Source organism: Trametes versicolor (genome assembly GCF_000271585.1).
Source record: "Trametes versicolor FP-101664 SS1 unplaced genomic scaffold TRAVEscaffold_9, whole genome shotgun sequence".
Lineage (NCBI taxonomy): Eukaryota > Fungi > Basidiomycota > Agaricomycetes > Polyporales > Polyporaceae > Trametes > Trametes versicolor.
This window is the reverse complement of record NW_007360329.1, coordinates 2385984-2403003: the sequence shown is the minus strand read 5'-3', so window position 1 is coordinate 2403003 and position 17020 is coordinate 2385984. Positions and strand designations below refer to the sequence as shown.

Sequence of the window (17020 nt, the reverse complement as noted above, 5' to 3'; positions counted from 1 at the left end):
TTGCGAAGAACGATGTCCACCGGCCACCTGCGATCTTGCCACACTTTCGGAACGCGCCTTGTTGTGCTGTGGAGCGAGGTGTGATCGAGCTGCCTTCGGCTCGAGCCTAGTACGCTTCTCTCGGCAGCGTGAAAGTTGCACTGAAACACTTCGCGTTCTATTCCGCTCGCTGGCGCGGATGCGCTGACGACGGGGCGGCACCGGAACTCTGGGATTTCGTCACGAACGCGAAGGGCCCCAGCGCGCCCAGCACCTCATGGCCAGACGGTATGTCCGGACGGGTATAAAGGGAGGTGCGTTCGAGCCTGGTTCAGCATTGACATCCAGTCAGCCTACTCTACTACCCTCTCCTCCTCCCACCCCTTCAGTCGCTCGCACAGCTCCCCCGCTTCCCTCACACTCGTTACCAAACAGCAAACATGTTCTCCTTCAGCACCATCACTGTCTTCGCTACCGTCGCGCTCAGCGCCTTCACCTCCGCGCTCCCCCTTGCGGCCCGCGACCTGCCCCTCGTTGGCAGCCTTCCCATCGACGGCCTCACTGGGGCTCTCCCCGTTGACGGCGTCGTCGACAGCCTCCCCGTCGGCGGTGTTGTTAACACCGTCACCGACCTCCTTCCCCGCGCCGATGCCACCGCCAGCGTTGCTGTGATCCTGACAAACGCGCAGGCCCAGCTCGCGCCGTTCACCCAGCAGCTCAGTAAGTTCGCCATTTGCTGATCTATCTTGCATATGATGCTAACTGCGTTTTCCAGAGTTCGCGACTGCCCAGAACGCCACCGTTGAGGCGCTCACTGAGCCCGTCAACCAGATCAAGGCCATCCTCACCACCACCACGAACAGCTTGAAGGCTCTTTCGGGTCTGCCCGTCGCCACTCTTCTCGCGGATGTTGAGGGTACCGCCGCGGTCACCGCTGCGTCGCTCGCCACCATCCTCGCCGCTGTCCTGACTGTAAGTGATGCGCTAAACATCATTAGCGGGGCGGAATATTGATTGGACTTCAATAGCTTGTCGGTGAGGCGGTCGCTGCGGTCCTTGCCGTCGTCAGCGGTGACGTTGCTCCTGCCGTTACCACTTTGGTTGCTGAGCTCCTGTGAGTCCTTTTCTTTATATCGCTTGCGGGAGACGCTAACGCAAGCTCCAGTACGCTCGTCGGCACCCTGCTCGCCGTCGTCCTCACTCTCGTTGAGGGCCTCCTCGCCGGTCTCGTCGCCGCGCTCCTGCCCCTCATCGGCAGCCTCATCCCCGTCGTCCTCAACCTCAACATCGCGACCATCATCTCCCTCCTCGGCCTCTAAACGCCTGAGCTCTGGGCAGGTCCGTAGTTACCCCATACGCTAGTCTAGCACTCGTCGCTTACCAGCTCGCTGTACCGTCCCTGCAGGTCGCAGCGCGCGGCGGCTATACCCCCGCGCGAGCGCGCCATACCCTAATAGAAGCGAATGCCTGTGCGGCGCGGCCGAACACTAGAATGCGCGCGCCAGTTGTTCTTCATGGTTTCCGTGATTTGTTTCTTGTTGTCTGTGCTAGCCTGGATATCGGTTTCGGAGGACTGTGATCGACTGTGACCCGTCCCTAGTATGCCTGTCTTGTGTTGACTGATGACTGGAACTTTTTATAATACACGGAATGCGCATTCCTAAAACCACTTCCCTGCGTGATACTTGTGAGCCGGTCCTAAGTATTCGCCGATGGGTGGTCTTTCGTGTAGTCACAACATTTCACGTCCGATGTGACCATTCCGCGCGAGGCGGTTAAGCGGTACCGAGAAGATACGCGGGCTTAGGCGTATACATCCGTGTCTTCCCTGCATGACTGTCTGACCCAGTCAGTTGCGGATGGTGTGCTTCACTTGTTTTGATTACGCCTGTCAACGTGTGGCTCGACTGAGCCCGAGCCTCACCACAAGGCCAGTATAATGGTGATCAATGGAAGCGGATGCCTGTGCATGATAGCGCGCCTGTACTGATCGTCCGCAGGAAGTCGTTCGGTGCTCAGAATACGACTTGGTACCATGATGTCCTCTCGCAAGTACGACCGAGGCGCATCCCCACGCAAAATTGGAAATCTCACGTCCCCCTGCGTCGATCCACAAGACCTGCCTATTCGGGCGCTCGGAGCCTCCAGGCGCCCGCGTCTCTTCCGCCAGTGGCCCCTTCTCAGATCGCGAAGTCGTCCTCGAGCTCCGACTCCGCACAGGAAGATGCGTCGGGGCGGGTTTCCACGCCGCGTCTTCGCGAGTCGCGCGGGAGTTGTGTGCTTGAGACTATCGGGCACCAGGCTCGATAGACATGGACGTGGACGTGCAGAAGCCCCGGCGGCGCGACGACGATCCGGACGAGTAGGGAAATTCGCGACTCCACGTTGCGGTACGCGAAGAAGGAACTCGGAGATCGAGATCGAGCGGCAGAGTGGGGTTGGGCGCATTAGGTATTCGAAGGGCTTACATTGACAAACGTGAAAAAGCATCAAGACGTGTTCCGGCCTCCCCTACAGTCCATGATGAGATATTATGACACTTGTACTCGCGACTGGCAGCGCCTACGCGGGGCCTGCCTCCTTCTCCTTCGCCTGCTGCGCGAGCAGCCGCCTGCACAGAAATACATACGGTCAGCCAAGCCGTCACACGGGGAACGGGGAACAGCGCGCGGGATTACGCACTCTCTCGCGGCGAGGATCATGCGTGCCTTGCGTTCGCGCAGGCTCGCCTCGCGCTTCTCCGCGCTCTCCTCCCAAACGGCTTTGCCGCCGAGGTCTTCGGGAGCCTCGCCAATGGAGGTGCTGCTGGTGCGCCCCTCGAGGTGATACCGGGTCAGCAGGTTTTCGTTCTTCTTGGATTTTGAGGAGCTGGCGGCGGCGTTCGCGTTGTTTGTTGCGGTGGCTGGTCGTCCGGGTGCAGCAGGCTCGGCGGCGCGTGGGTAGAGCGTGTAGTATGCAGGCGGAGGCTGCGATGAGCAAAGTGTCAGTCGGCGCATAGGATATAACAGGTGGTGTGCTGACCGCAGGGAGGAAACCGCGCTCGAGAATCTTGTTGGAAGTCAGCTGGGCGCTACCGGTTCGTAGGAGGTCGTAGCGTATGTTGTCGCTGATGTGCATAGTCAGTCACGCGGAACTCAGGGGATTACGGATGGCAGGGTAGTATCCTTGGTAGGGCGGGGACATCTTCGTAGAGCCTATCGTACTACCAGTACCAAACAAAGTCTATGTAAGGGTGTCTCGATACCTGGAATGGCGGAGCGCGTCACTGGGCAGCATCATCAGGAGGAGCATCTTCCCCCGGTCGCTCCGGGCATGCCTCGTGGTTCGCGAAGTGCCCACAACGCCGACGAGTTGGTGGCGGACTGTAGAGTGTGCTTACCTTGGTATATCCGGGAACATGCCATGTACCGCCTCAACCTGTACTCTCGTCAAGCGTGAACACAAAGGGTCGGTGCCGGAGTGAACGCACCATTTCTGGGGTGACATTCTTCGGCCTAAAGCCCAGTACGGTAGACGGCGAGGGTGCACCGGAGCTGTCCTTGCCCCCTTAAGATAGTGCCGCATATCCAGACGAGACCGCGGTCGTAAATAGGAGCACAGGAGATAGAGCGTGTTCTCGTCAGACCAGCCACAATTAGAGGTGGAATCAAGCGCGTACCGGAGGTAGCCCAGCGCACGACCAGCACAACCACCGCGACAGCAACGAGTACATTCACAACCTCTCCCATGGCGTCGGAATGCAAGCACGAGCACAAGCAGGAGTTGGATTGACAGACGGAGGTGAGCGTAGAGAGACAAGATCGGGTGAAGCAGCCGTGTCGATCGGGACGGAGTATAGAGAATAGACGCCCGGACGGTGGCCTTACACCGATAAATTATGTCAGAAATTCCCGGATAAGTAGCCGAGAGGTGCAGAGACGCCCGCCACCCTGCCTCCTTGCTTTCGAGAACATCTGACCCACTGGGAGATAATCCTCCGCCGGACTCCGGCAGATTCCAGCAGACACACGCAAGGACAAACAGATGTGATTAGATGACAGATGTAGTGTTATCATAGATTAGATTCCCCGTTTGGATCAGGCGCCTTTCCGCGACCTCTCGCAGTTAGTGTGCTACTGACTGAATTATTCTCTCACAATGACTACAGCAGCGACCGTAGAAACATACAGACAAGTTGTGAGTTATACTGGGCACGCATAGGAACCGGTTTTGGGCGCATATCCTACAGAATATACCTAATCTATCTATATCCTGTACGCTTCTTTGAGCGCCTACTGGGTGCGCTCGCCCTTGTCCTCGTACCTCCACGTTCGACACACTATGCTTCTTCAGAAAATCGTATCCTTAGCTTCTAGTACTCCTCATCTAGGCGACATTTCAATCACGGACATGCTCAGTTTCATTCGATTGGGAAAACTTGTGAAGCCCAACATCGAAATCTATCAGCGTGACCGCACACGACCAGCGGTACAGCTGCCCACGCATATTCAAGAGTTCCTGGCGGCCTCTCTTCGCAAGAGTCTCACTGAAATTTCCTGGTACTGGTATGCCTTCATGGACGCGATCTGGAGCGAGGGCGAAGTCCAGGCCACAGAGGAGGAGGTAGCTATCTTTCATGCGCATGGATTATCACGCACGATCGGTGAGTGGTTCTACCAGCGGCTTCTAGCGGCTCGCAGGTGCATGTGCGTTGTACTCATAGCCCTCAGGTTACCGAGATTTGTTCCCTCCTACTCGGGTTTGCCTTCGCCCCCAGTGCTCAAACTATCGAGTGGAGAAGGACATCATGACCCTCACAGAGCCGATAACCTACCGTGCTACGCTGTTCACTTTGCGGGAGGGTGCACTCCCCATCTTCACAACATCCCTTTACTGTCATGGTAAGTACTTGCATCCTTTCGTTCGAGTTGGTTGTTCATTGATGTCTCTAGTGTGTCACCGACGCTATCACCACAACTACACAGTGGACAAGGCGAACTCGCTGCGCACCTACTATGGTGGCCCTCCCCCTACCGTCATTCAAGTTGCTACCCATTTCTTCGTGGAAGCTGCTGTATTGGAGCTCTTTGGAAATGGCATGGTCTTCGGATGGTACGTCTCTTCATTTAATCAGCAGAACGTCTTGCGTAGTATATCCATGTATGCTAGGTTATCTGCTGGTAATTGTGCACGCATTTACAACGCATCACTCGCACGTTGCGACGCGTCGGTCCAGAATAATATCCAAGCATACGGAAGAACCACCAGAAGTCACCTGAGCGAGATAGGGTGGCCGTACGCACTCGACATGAACAGTGATATCGCTATGAACGGGTTTCTCCTGTATTCGCTCCTTCTAGACAAGGCTGAACATGGGTCACATCTCGAGCTACCTCATGATTTTCCGACGCAGAAAGACCGGCTGGCTACCGCACTCGCTGAACGAAACAACGCCATGGAAGGAATCGGGCAGGAGGAGTGGACACATGCTTGCGACCTATGTTTCATAGTCAAGGAAGCATCCGACGGGTCCTTCGGTACGTTTACTATCCAATGTCATGTCGTTCACAAAATCTAACACTGCTATGCCACAGTGAAGATTCAGTACGCAGTCGGAGATGGCCTGTCTATGGGACGTCCATGCTGCGCTGTCCATGACTGCAAGATCAATCTCGCTACAAAGCGAGATATCTACTGTCCCATTCATGCGCCCCTCTTCGCTCACCTATGTGCCGTACTCTCCTGCGGAAAGCCCGCAGCTGTCGGATTCCAGACATGTGGCCTATCCGAACACCGCGCGCTCGAAGATGCCTACCGCAAGGATGGCTCTCGCGCAATCCACCAGCTGCGAGCACGCCTCCGTGCGAGCGGTGTCAGTGTACCGTCGGACTCCGTTTTCCGAGACTCTGCTACTTCGACAGTGGACCTCCACACAGCGGGACAGGATGGCGACGCCGACGACGAAGTTCTCATTATCAAGCAACGGCTTGGAAATGATGACACCTGTACGGAATTTGTGAGTCTCATGTTTATACACCGGCACATTATCCCGAGGTTTCGTCACAGGCTAACACTATTGTAAGGTCAGCGCCGCAGTGGTCCCTGTTCCTGATCCAGCACCAATGGGCAGCGCTTCAGCAGCACCTGCATGTGACAGCAAAGCAGAAGGCACAACGACTACCCTAAAGGCCCGCTTTGGACGAAGACGTACGCACAACGAACAGTTGGTTGAGCGCCCGTGCGGCGTGATCCTTTCGCGAGCGACGTTCTTTGGGTCTGAAGCAGTCAGCGCTGTCAAGGTACGTCCGGTTCCTGATTGGGTCTATTAGTATACAATGCTCACATCGCAGATGCTGCGCGCAGGACCATCTGAAAGCAGTCTTCCCGACAGCTCGATCGAAGCCCGAGATCTTCATCTACGACAACAACTGCAAGTTACGCCAGCACTTGAACGCATCAGGGGACACGTATTTCTCCGAAACGGGCTTGCCCGTCGACGTGTTCCATTTCAAGACAAAGCATAGGGTGACCGACACGGAATGCCAGCAATTCTGTAACCCCGCCGCCTTTCCGGATCTTGTTGATGGCGACAAATGGCGAGTAAACTCATCTATCTGCGAGGAGACAAATGCGTGGTTTGGTGGGTATCTCTCAATCGTGCGGGAGATGGAGGCGACCCGGTATACCTTCTTTCTTGACGAGATGATCAAGCGTCGAAACCGGTTTACAGTGACACAGCTAGAGCGACGGGGACATCACCCTTGGAGAATACCCATTGAAGTCTTGTTTTCAGGATGTAGCACTCGCTGATAGCGTCTATAAGTCGTTTGATTACATGCAGGGTTATTAAAGTAATGGATGATTGTGGGACGGTCTCAGCTAGTACTCGAGTATGGTGTGTGAGATGAGTGACGGTATAGAATGAGTCCAGAAGGTAAAGGAGATTAGGCAATTTTGTAAGTAAATATGTGGGTATAATAGTGTGCTGCGAGTGATAGGGCGAGTATCCGAGTCTAGGAAAGCTAACTAGTCATCAAAGAGCGACGGGGGTATGTCGAGGTCGATAGGAATGGGAGCTAAGTTCAATGAATGACATATAGCGTTGCAAGAGTGCTTCCTCGCGAAGTCGTTGATGACGCGAGCACCATAATCATCAAGGTATACCCCTGCCTCTCCATACTTACTAAGTCAAAGAAGAATCATCGGCATAGAGATCAGCGTGACAATAACAAGCGGAGCTCACGTATTAGTCTTGCAACTGTAGAATACCAGTGAATCGTTGTCCACCGTGGGTGTCTTGACGTAGAGGCCTGATAGTTGGTGATCGCAGTAATAGGTCAGTAATACAAGTCGTCAGAGTTGCTTCCGTGCGGTCATAGTAGTTGTACTCACCTTCGAGAGCCGTGAATAACACGTCGTAGCGATTGATGGTGTAATGTGAAAATGCAGACAATGTCAGCAAAAGAGCGTTATCCTGACAGCTGCCTTCTTCCGGTGGATAGGATTTGCCAGTGCCAGTCAGCAGCTTCTGGGCAATCCATGTGACCGCTCTGTCTGGCATCGTAACGATAGCGTAAGTGGGAGTAAACGTGAACCCTGCAATTACTTCTGTGAGTCTCCCCAAATTACACGTGTGCACGAGGAATGAATAAACATACAGCGCATCCCTGGACACTTCTCGCTAGCTTCGTAGACGAACATCCCCGCGATATCGGCGGCGCGGGCGAGACGTTCAGCCTCGCGGAACTGAACGCTTGCTAGATTGTGGTAATGCTCTTCCCAGTCGACCGGAAAGACCTCCGGACGAACAGTCTTTGCGAGGTATGCACCCATGAAACGAGCGGGCTCTGTGATCGTCATCTGCCACCGCCGTAGACGTCCAAGTCCCGAGTTAGTGACTGAGCAGGCTGAAGCTAAGCAGATAGACGTACCTGATGGCAATTCTTCCTGCGGCCTTTGCACCACAGTTGTTCGGCGATCGAGACCTCGATATTTTCCGTGCTCGGAGACCAACGTGAGCCGAACATCGTACCCACACCATCGAACCACTCTAAGCGGACATTATGGGAGATATACGTCAACGGTGCCTTGCGTGGGGGATTCTGCGCTGATGCTCCTGGGTGCGAACTCACTCCTGACGCACCATAGCCTGAGGACGTGAGAGCATTGTCCGCAGCCTGAGCAGGGGACTCGTCCAGGACTACTGTCTGCCGGGCAGATCCTGACGCGAAGGGCAGAAATATTATTAGCAGGCCCCAGGACTCCGTGGCCGTCGAACATGAATATTTACCTGTACGCAAGCCTTTGCCGCTGGTTCTGTATTGCCTCGACAGGGTAGTCCACAGGCCGTCTGGAGTGCGACCAGCTGAGACCGCACGCGCGAGAGTACCATCGGCGCGAGCGTTGCAGTAGTACCGGCGGTGTTCATAGAACGTAGCTCGTACGTACTTGCAACCCGGGAAAGCGATATTGAAGTACTGCTGAGGGTCCTTGTTGTGGTCTGCGAGTGTGCAAGTGTCGTCTACAAGAGAAGACATGCCTGCATGCATATCACAAGCGTAGCGTGGAGGGAATGGGATAGGTTTCATGGGACGCTGTTCGCCAGAAGCACTGCTCGAAGCGCATTGAAGTACAGGTGTGGCGGCAGCAGTCGCTACCGCGGTTGCGGCCGGGGCTGTTGTTGTTGTTGTCGTGGTAGCAACGGGGGTCGTCTCAGCAGGGGCAGATGAGATCATTGCAGCGGTGACAGCAAGGGTCGTCGTCGAAGTGGTAGGGATCAACTGGGGGGACGCAGTCTCCGTTGATACTGTGTAGGATCATGTGAGATATACTATGAGATATTGGGTGCTGAGACGTACGTGCAGGGGCATGATCTGTCTCTATGACCTGAGTGGACATGAGGGCAGGAAGGGGGTGACCGTGGGGTGACGCCGTAGAGGAAAACTTGCGGACCTTGGTAGGAGTCGCCGGAACGGAGACCGAGCGTCGTTTGAGGGGACCACCAGTTGTGACCGCGGTTAGCTCTTCAGCAAGCTCAGCACAGTCGTCATCGAGGAGAGCAGCATGGCGGATAAGGACGCGCCGGGATCCAACAGAACCCGTCGGAAGTGCGATAGGAAGATCAAGCGGCTGGATGAACCACTCGCGCTCAAGAGCGTTGTACACTGCGATGTGCTGCGTATTTGTTGGCAGGAGCGTCTTCAGGCATGCCTGGTCTGTGACGACTAAGATATCGGCCTGGGGTGTGGATACCTGCAGCCTTTGTGGACGCAAGGGCGCAGTGATTGTCCTTGATGGCTGATGCAATGCACAATGTCAGTGTTCCGGATGAACTGAGAGCATAGGAATAGCGCACCGTGACCCACATCGTGACCTTCACGATGTTAGCCATTTTGGTGTGCAACTCGCGGCCCTCGTCGACAAGTGCGGCACGCTCAGCCTTCTTCTGATGCGCGGCCACCCAGGGCTTCGCATAGTCCTCAGACAGCGGACGAGCGTATGAGCGTACACTGACCGATGTGGAAGTCGTTGCTGCAGACGAGGCAATGGACGACGTGGCAGACAATGTGGCGGCCGACGTGGTGGACGACATCGAGGACTCAGACACGGTGAAGGGCGTAGCGGACGACATAGCGGACGATGTAACGGACAACATCGTGGACAGATTGGCAGACTGAGTAGCAGCGGTCTGAGTAGTGGAGGGTGTGGCAGGCAGGGCAGTAGAGGGCGCAGCAGATGGCGGAACCGTCAATACACTGCCGCCGCCCGAGGGCATGGCAGCCGTGGACTGTGCTTCCCAGGACTTATACACAATAATGAGACTCGCTCGTAAGCAGAAAAGAAAACCATACCGTAGTCTCTAGAGCCGATAACCTGTGAGCCTTGCACCTGACCAGAGGAGTGGTAGAGCGACAGCACGTAGCACAGAGGGGCGGGTGGCGTGCGCAGGCCTTGTTCACCCGGCGGCGCTGGCTTGTACCTCTGGTAGCGCAATTGGTGCCTGTGCAGGTCAGAATATCTTGAGGGTTTGTAGAGACAGCGCTGCGAAGCGACTGGTTCACCGTGAACCGGACCTGTACGTCTTCGGGGATGTCCTCGAGAGGCGTGCGGGGCCCGTAGAACACCAGGCGCGGACAATTGGAACACTATGCTCGGACATATCAGAGAGCGTCCAAACATTAGTGTAATGACATACCTTCTGGAACCAGCGGTTATAGTTGTGTATGTCGGAGCCTAGTCCGCCGCACAGCTGCAGCGCTCCGAGGTTACCGCTGCACTGCGGGCATGTCTGTGCCGCAGGAGGTGGCGGCGGACTCTGGGATGACGAAGGCGACGGGTTTAACTCCATAGTACGAGCAAGAAAAGCTAAAGGATGATCGACTGGATTAGCTGCAAGTAACGGAAAGAAGAGCGGGGTATACTGGGATGAGGATGGTCCTGCCATCGCTCTGGCTCTTATAACGCTCTCGGGGGCCATTCGAGAGAATTCCAACGCGTGTCTTGCTATCAGATCGCTGGGAAACAGCGTAGCTTGTTACTTGTCGCATCCGGTTCCCGATAATGTTTGGGGCGACTGCCGAGACCCTGGAGCATAATCAAGCCTGTAGAGGTTTAGGTGACTTTGGCGGACGTTAAAGAATGAGTTTTGCATTATCTGTTGTTAAAGTACATGCAGGATACAAGGAGTGAACGACAGCAGGAGTGAAGTAAGGGTGAGAGAAGCTCAGAGCGAAGCGGCGCGACGTTCAGTATGAGCAGGGCGATGCGGGGCACAGACGCGCTACCAAAAATGGACAAGATCTAGACGGTGGACGATGCGTGGTATGTTTGGCTACCTCACGTGGTCTGGGCATGCTGCCGGAGTCTGGCGGATTAGCGCAGTCCCAGCGGGTCCGATGCTTTGTTGCTTTCGTACCGCGTCTGCACGTCGGCCAGCACAGCAGACACCGCCAGACACTGCTTAATAAACTATTCCAACTAGCAGTAGTCGCTGCTCTCTCCGCTCTTTCTCTTGTTTTTCCTATGGACGTCGACTCTTTGACACCGACGCAGAAGGCTGCCTTCGACCAGCTCCAAGCTCTCACGGACGGAGGAGATCCGGAGGTCGCTATCGGAGTACTTGCGAGCGTTGGTTGGGATGTCCAGGTGTGTATTAAACCTCTTGTTGTATGCGAGTTGTTGGCTGGGTGCTCTGTGTCCTATATTGAGGTGTACAGATGTACCAGCCTGCTTCGCGGTCATCTGTGCACTACATGCGGCTGGTGAACACATGGCAGGCGGAACTAGGTATACAATCAATGGGACCAAGTGCTGTAAGCCTACATGACACGTCGTAATGACGGTGTTGCCGTCGCCGTGAATCCTCCACCATATTTGCGAGTATACACTGGCAGCTAGCTTTGCGGTCATCTACGCGCCACATGTGACTAGTAGTTGCATGTGAGGCAGAACTATGTATATGAGCTCTGGAATTGAGTGCCGTAAGCCTGCATGACACATGGTAGCAATGGCAGTCCCGCCGTCGACGCGAGTCCCCCGCTGTAACTGCTTACATGGCTCGCGCTCAAGAACATGTATTGACATCTGTACTTTAGCGCGCTGCAGAAGTTGTATTCGATGGTGGAGCCCCGCCTCCCCCTGCTCCTGCTCCTGCGCAGCAAGCACCGCCCATGGAACAGTTTGAACTCGATGACTCCGAACAAGGGCTATTGAGCGGACGAAGAGGTGGCCGAGAGTTTCGACAAGTGGTACGCTCCCCGTATCTGCACTGGCATTCTGTCCTGACCTCAGCGCAGGAGTCAAACTCCTTCTCCTCCCTCGTGGCTCGCCCTATCCGCCTCGTGTTCAATATTATCGCCATCCCGCTATACCCTCTATTCTCCCTCATACGCTTCATTTTCCGTGCGTTCCGCATTCCACTTCCAAACTTCACATTCTCGACGTTGTCCTACCGGCCGCTTGGACCGAGCCACGGCCGAGAAGCGAAGGACCCAAAGAGCGTCGCCGAACGCTGGGTACTCACCCTGGAGGAGGAGACTGGCGCCGTGTGCCTAAGCCGCAGCGGCCAGAGGCGCTCCAACGGCAGTGGCCAGCCGTCGGCGACGGGTATCGCCGGTCCCTCGAATGTTACTGCGAGAGGAAACGCTTGGGACGAGACCACAAGCGACAGGGACGTGAAGCTCCTTCCTGACTTCTTCTTGGGAAGCTACGAGGAGTTTGCGCGAATGTGCCAGAGAGACTCCAAGATTGGCTGTATCGTGATCGTCAGCGAGGAGCACGACGACGTGGCGGAGTTCAAGCGGTAGGTGGCTCCGGCTTTTGGGTGCTCGCCGTATTTAAACAGGATGCTTCAGGAGCACTTTGACCGACCCGAGTTTCGTGCGTCTCATTCAAGAGAACGAGATCCTTGTATGGGGTGGCGATATCCGTGACAAGGAAGCTTGGAGTGGTGAGTGCGTCCACATCCACTGCGGACGGTAGATCTGAATATACCTGTGCAGCGTCGCAGAAGCTCCAGGCTACCACATACCCATTCGTTGCATTCATCGCATTGCAATCCCGCCGCGCACCTGCAAGCGCCGCACCTCCCGCGCCCACGATGACCATCCTCTCCCGGCACCAGGGTCCTTCCATCCCGTCCACATCGGCACCCACCGCCGCACAGACGCTTGTCAAGCACCTGACCGAGCAGCTCCTCCCGCGCGTCACCCCATTCCTCAACCAGCTCCGCGCCCAGGAAGCCGAGCGCGATCGCGAGCGTGCGTTGCGCGCAGAGCAGGACCGCGCATTCGAGGAGAGCCGTCGCCGGGACGCCGATCGTATCCAGCAGCGCGCGCGCGAGGAACGTGCCGCTGCTGAGGAAAGGCAACGCACCGCCGACGCTGAGGCTCGCGCAGCGGAGGAGCGCAGGAAGGCCGCTGAGGCGAAGAAGCAATGGGTCGCACACCGCATGGCGTGGCGGCGGTGGATTCGGCGCGGGCTCGTCGTGCGCGAGCCGCGCCCCGGAGAGACCGGGCGCGGGAAGACGCTGCGTGTGGGCGTGCGGATGCCCGACGGGCGGCGGGTCGTGCGGTTCTTCGGCGAGAACGACGCGGTCACCGCGCTGTACGCGTACGTCGACTCGCTGTTCATCCCCCCGGAGTTCATCCAGGACGCGGACCCGCCGACCCCGCCGGAGGGCGGCGCAGTGGGTGAACAGGGCCTGATCGGCGAGATGGTGGCGTCGGGGAAGCCCGCGGAGAAATGGTGGGGCTTCAAGATCGTTCTGGCGTATCCGCGGCGGGAGATCGTGTGGGAGGCGGAGAAGCGCGTCGGCGACATCGATGTGCTGAAGGGCGGCGGACAGGTCGTCGTCGAGCTCGTGGCGGACGAGTCGGATGCGAAGGGCAAGCACAAGGCCGTCGCGGAGAGCGCGGAGGACGATGAGTATCACACCGAGAGCGACTAGATGGTCCGAAGGGTTTGCTGTGGTGACATAGAGGCCCTTCGGTTGGAGGCCACATTGACATGTTAGACGGTCACGGTAGGGTACTAATGGATGTTAATGTGCCTAATTTGCTTTACTGTCATATCTCGTAGGAATGCCATGGATTTGCACCGTCGTGTTCTCCCCCGCAGCCGCATACAAGATTGGCGTTGGTGGGAACTTCGAATCCACATACCACTAGTGCTGCTTATGGCGATGCGACGAATACGCTATCACGCAGCGACCGGGGTTTCTTGCACAGTTTCCCATCCTCTTTCTCAGCCATATCTTCGTCCACTACGATTGCTTGATCGCCCTCCTCGCATGCCAAGATGCAAACGGTCGCCTTCTTGGTCTCATGTTGAACCCCACTTCGGAACGCGGCGGCCCAGACACCTACATGACGAGCGCCGGCAGGACACAGCTGTCACCGTCCAGACAAGACCCTTCGTCTGGCCTCACTCAGTATTCTCTCCACCTAGAGCCCATCCATCATCCGCGTCATTCTCCTCAACCGTAGTGTGCTCGAGTCCTGGTCCCCTGGACGCACACGGGCTCTACATCGTCATGGCCCCTCCTGCGCCTTCTCTTACAGAGTACCGCAGGGGTCTGGAACTCCGTTTCAGCGGCATCGTCGAGCGCACGACCGGGGTAGGCATACGCCGGACGGACGGCGCGGTCTTGCTCTCACGCCTTGGTTATGCCTTTACAGTCCGTCTCATCCGCGAGGATGGGATCGAGCTGACAGTGAGGGCAGAAAAGGGGATCCATTGGCAGTGTAACAGTACAAATCGATACGAGAAGCGTTCATAGCATGTGCGACGAACAACGATCAGCTGCCCACAAGCCTAGGTAATCAAATCCAGGATCCCTGCGGAGAAAGCGGCGATCAGCGTGACGATCCATGCGGAGGGGGTCGCACCGAGAGTCGCCCGCGCCGCATTGCTGGAAGCTCCAGGCGAACCTTGGGTCATCCCAGGCATGCTCTCCGCCATCGTCATGGTGCTCACGAGGCGCGCAGCGGTAGCGTAGGGAGCAGGTTCGGACGTAGCTATCGCATGATCAGCGAATAAATTCGAGTGATTAGGGGAGCAGTGGTGAGAGAACGTACAAAGGAACACGCCGCCGTTGGCGATTGCGGCGTCCACAGCTTTTTCAAGGGCGTAGCCGGCGTCGGACGGGACCATCGACATGAATCCGACACGGGCAGGGTCTTGCGACGGGTGTGTCATGTTGCCGTAGTAGAACGCGACCATATTCCTTCATGCCAGTGTCAGTAGCATGGCATCAGAGTGCTCGAAGGACGCTCACGATTTGAGGAATGGGTCTCCCAAGCTCCAGCTATACATGAAGCCGCCCTCCCCGGGCGGGTCTGTCTGCGCCAGGGCGGGAATGCAGCGTGCCACCTCGTCCGCGTAGACAGTCCCGGGTTTGACGGCGGCAGGGTGTGCAAAGTCGCGGGGATCGACGGGGAATGGCTTGCCTCCAATTATGAACGTCAGGTTATGCGGGGTCGAGCAATCAAATGTGCCCATAGCATCTAAGTTCAAATGAGCCAAGATGTAGGACAGCACGTCTTGCGGACCCCGTATGAGCGAGTTGCCCTATTCGTGACGTCAGATTTTAGCTTACAACAAAAAAAACTCAACTTACGGTGTCCACCAATGCTGACAACGAGATATCAGGCGACGAGAGCCCGGAGCGAGGCAGCTTGGTGCCGTCGAAGTAGACGTCGTCCAGCGGAATCTCCCAGAGGAGTGGATAAACCTACGGCTGGTCATATGAGAACAGGCGTTGATTAATGGACAGTGTAATCGACACTTGCCTCGTTTGGGGCGGAGGAGGGCGCGGGGATACCACCCTCCATAACTGAATAGGAGCGCACAGGAGCCCACGATAGCTGTTCGTCTGTGATTCCATAAGGAAGTGCGCCCAGAGACAGCGTGCCGTCGTTCCCAGAGAACGAGATAGTGTCCCTTTGCAAGGTAGTTACCACAAGAGGACGCTCGAGAACCTTCAGTGTGACCAGCCTAGTGAGCAGAGGGCCTAGCGTAGAGAACGTGTCGGTGATTGAGTCTAGTATGTTTGTGGCGTCCCGCGGCACTTCTCGAGGATCTAGTTCAGAACGCGACTCTATAGAGGGAATGCGTCCAGGTGAAGAGGGCATAGTTTGGTCGAGACGCGAAGCAAGAAGTTGTCGCCAGATGACGCTGATAGGAGGAAAGCCGAGTCCTAGGATGCCTGCAGAACCAGTGTCGAGAACGGTAGTGTTGGTGTCTATGATAGCAGCGAAGTACTGGTCCGGGACGGATAGACCAGCTATAGAGACCGTGTCCATCCCGATCGGGCCAGATGCGTGAGTGCCTGTCCTAGAGTCGCCATAGAGTAAGGACACGTCTTGACCGACGGGTTTCGTGGCAGCCTGCGAATAGAGCGGAACGCGGGTGGCCGGACATCGTTCTCTGCACCCATCAGACACAAGCCAGAGATCAGACGATCCAGTGTCTGCGTCGCTATTATTTAAGTATCGATTCAACTAGCATGAGGTATCATATGGACGTACCGAGGATCAAAGGTGTCAGCGTGCCTCCAACTTGGACGAGGACATTGTATGTCCTGGTATGACGTAGGTCGTAGGTTAATGTGACTTGCGCGGATCAATCAAACGGCAACTCACACATCCATGTTGTCCCCTACACCAGCAACCGCTGTAGATACGCCGCCTCTTTTCTGTACTCTCTGGGCGCCGCTTTGTCGCTGTATGGGCAAGTGCACCGCGCCCGCCAACGCGCTCGCCATCATGGCCTGAGTGACGACCGACGCAAACGCGGTAGACAAGATGAGAAGACGCATCATGACCTTTTGACTTCTCAGAGAGATGGATGGCGCCAGACATGCGCAGTGAGCGAGAGCGGCCAGTTCGAGGTCGAGGTCGAGGTCGAGGTCGCTGCAGCTTGTTGAAGTCCGAGATGGCCGGCGGTCGTGGTTTGTTTGTTCATGTTTCACCCGCTCAACTTGAATCGTACACTATCGTCCTGGGAACTTGGCGGCCGCGTTGCATCTCTGGACGCAGCGGAGAGCCCAGTGGAAGGCTTTAGGAGTTACATGATTTCGTTCACCGAGGAATGAGTGATTAATATTGTGAGCGAGTTCCGTTCCAGCTAGTAGCAGATTGAGAAAAGAGCATGAATACAATGGGGGGAGTGCAAGCACTCGTAGGTAGCGGCGACCCTTCAGGCCAAGTCAGGTACATACTTAGTAACAATGGCGCGGGCACGAGTATAATGATAGCCATCGTACAGTGAGGTGGTGTAGATTCCGTATAACGTCCAGATTGTAAAGCGATGTACAGCGGATAGCGTAAGTAAAGCAAAGAGCAATGAAACAGGGTGGAAGGGGGGTAGCGCGACAACATTGTGGTACAACACGAGAACAGGTAGGGTATGTACAAAGCAGGGGATATGGTAGAGGTAGAGCAGTGTAGTACAGTAATCTGTCCTTCGAGAACGTCATAGGGCATAACAACTGAACGCGAGAGCTCCGGAGAACACTCGTCGTTCGAGGGTCCTGGCGGCGGCGACGCGACGATCATCGACG

The 17020-nt window shown here is 56.2% G+C and overlaps 6 protein-coding genes across 6 annotated transcripts; 3 read left to right on the top strand and 3 right to left on the bottom strand.

Moving 5' to 3' along the window:
* The first annotated feature begins 383 nt into the window (after positions 1-383).
* Positions 384-1424, top strand: TRAVEDRAFT_30690 (uncharacterized protein). Its single transcript, XM_008042809.1, has 4 exons — positions 384-699; positions 755-951; positions 1008-1093; positions 1145-1424. The coding sequence occupies exons 1-4, from the start codon at positions 420-422 to the stop codon at positions 1296-1298; spliced, it is 717 nt and encodes a 238-aa protein (XP_008041000.1). The 5' UTR covers positions 384-419; the 3' UTR covers positions 1299-1424.
* A 995-nt stretch (positions 1425-2419) lies between these two features.
* TRAVEDRAFT_152734 (uncharacterized protein) lies at positions 2420-3769 on the bottom strand. Its single transcript, XM_008043432.1, has 6 exons — positions 3638-3769; positions 3449-3526; positions 3359-3396; positions 3001-3085; positions 2662-2945; positions 2420-2590 (listed from the first exon to the last, which is right to left on the bottom strand). The coding sequence occupies exons 1-6, from the start codon at positions 3689-3691 to the stop codon at positions 2542-2544; spliced, it is 588 nt and encodes a 195-aa protein (XP_008041623.1). The 5' UTR covers positions 3692-3769; the 3' UTR covers positions 2420-2541.
* Positions 3770-4368: 599 nt separating this feature from the next.
* Positions 4369-6768, top strand: TRAVEDRAFT_129214 (uncharacterized protein; the record flags this gene model as incomplete). The annotated part of the gene is made up of 8 exons (XM_008043431.1): positions 4369-4621; positions 4752-4859; positions 4911-5070; positions 5128-5495; positions 5553-5819; positions 5880-5963; positions 6100-6257; positions 6322-6768. The coding sequence occupies 8 exons, from the start codon at positions 4369-4371 to the stop codon at positions 6766-6768; spliced, it is 1845 nt and encodes a 614-aa protein (XP_008041622.1).
* Positions 6769-6984: 216 nt separating this feature from the next.
* Positions 6985-10448, bottom strand: TRAVEDRAFT_66220 (uncharacterized protein; the record flags this gene model as incomplete). Its single annotated transcript, XM_008043430.1, has 12 exons — positions 10380-10448; positions 10154-10323; positions 9810-10103; positions 9473-9760; positions 9314-9424; positions 8817-9255; positions 8249-8764; positions 7890-8179; positions 7617-7818; positions 7351-7512; positions 7202-7268; positions 6985-7141 (listed from the first exon to the last, which is right to left on the bottom strand). Exons 2-12 carry the CDS (start codon positions 10304-10306, stop codon positions 6985-6987), a joined length of 2679 nt encoding a protein of 892 aa, XP_008041621.1. The 5' UTR covers positions 10307-10323; positions 10380-10448.
* Positions 10449-10873: 425 nt separating this feature from the next.
* TRAVEDRAFT_60129 (uncharacterized protein) lies at positions 10874-13568 on the top strand. Its single transcript, XM_008043429.1, has 5 exons — positions 10874-11103; positions 11553-11705; positions 11754-12259; positions 12312-12406; positions 12459-13568. Exons 1-5 carry the CDS (start codon positions 10981-10983, stop codon positions 13403-13405), a joined length of 1824 nt encoding a protein of 607 aa, XP_008041620.1. The 5' UTR covers positions 10874-10980; the 3' UTR covers positions 13406-13568.
* A 703-nt stretch (positions 13569-14271) lies between these two features.
* Positions 14272-16222, bottom strand: TRAVEDRAFT_128835 (acid protease; the record flags this gene model as incomplete). The annotated part of the gene is made up of 7 exons (XM_008043428.1): positions 14272-14474; positions 14535-14683; positions 14735-15027; positions 15077-15190; positions 15243-15928; positions 15987-16039; positions 16101-16222. The coding sequence occupies 7 exons, from the start codon at positions 16220-16222 to the stop codon at positions 14272-14274; spliced, it is 1620 nt and encodes a 539-aa protein (XP_008041619.1).
* Between the last annotated feature and the right edge of the window lie 798 nt (positions 16223-17020).

Coding starts and splice junctions, on each gene's coding strand:
- TRAVEDRAFT_30690 (XM_008042809.1), top strand. CDS start 420: ATGTTCTCCTTCAGCACCATCACTGTCTTCGCTACCGTCGCGCTCAGC. Junction 952..1,007: donor TCCTCGCCGCTGTCCTGACT/GTAAGTGATGCG, acceptor GGACTTCAATAG/CTTGTCGGTGAGGCGGTCGC. Junction 1,094..1,144: donor ACTTTGGTTGCTGAGCTCCT/GTGAGTCCTTTT, acceptor CGCAAGCTCCAG/TACGCTCGTCGGCACCCTGC.
- TRAVEDRAFT_152734 (XM_008043432.1), bottom strand. CDS start 3,691: ATGTACTCGTTGCTGTCGCGGTGGTTGTGCTGGTCGTGCGCTGGGCTA. Junction 3,527..3,637: donor CGTGCGCTGGGCTACCTCCG/GTACGCGCTTGA, acceptor GCACTATCTTAA/GGGGGCAAGGACAGCTCCGG. Junction 2,591..2,661: donor ATGATCCTCGCCGCGAGAGA/GTGCGTAATCCC, acceptor ATTTCTGTGCAG/GCGGCTGCTCGCGCAGCAGG.
- TRAVEDRAFT_60129 (XM_008043429.1), top strand. CDS start 10,981: ATGGACGTCGACTCTTTGACACCGACGCAGAAGGCTGCCTTCGACCAG. Junction 11,104..11,552: donor GCGTTGGTTGGGATGTCCAG/GTGTGTATTAAA, acceptor TCTGTACTTTAG/CGCGCTGCAGAAGTTGTATT. Junction 11,706..11,753: donor GCCGAGAGTTTCGACAAGTG/GTACGCTCCCCG, acceptor ACCTCAGCGCAG/GAGTCAAACTCCTTCTCCTC.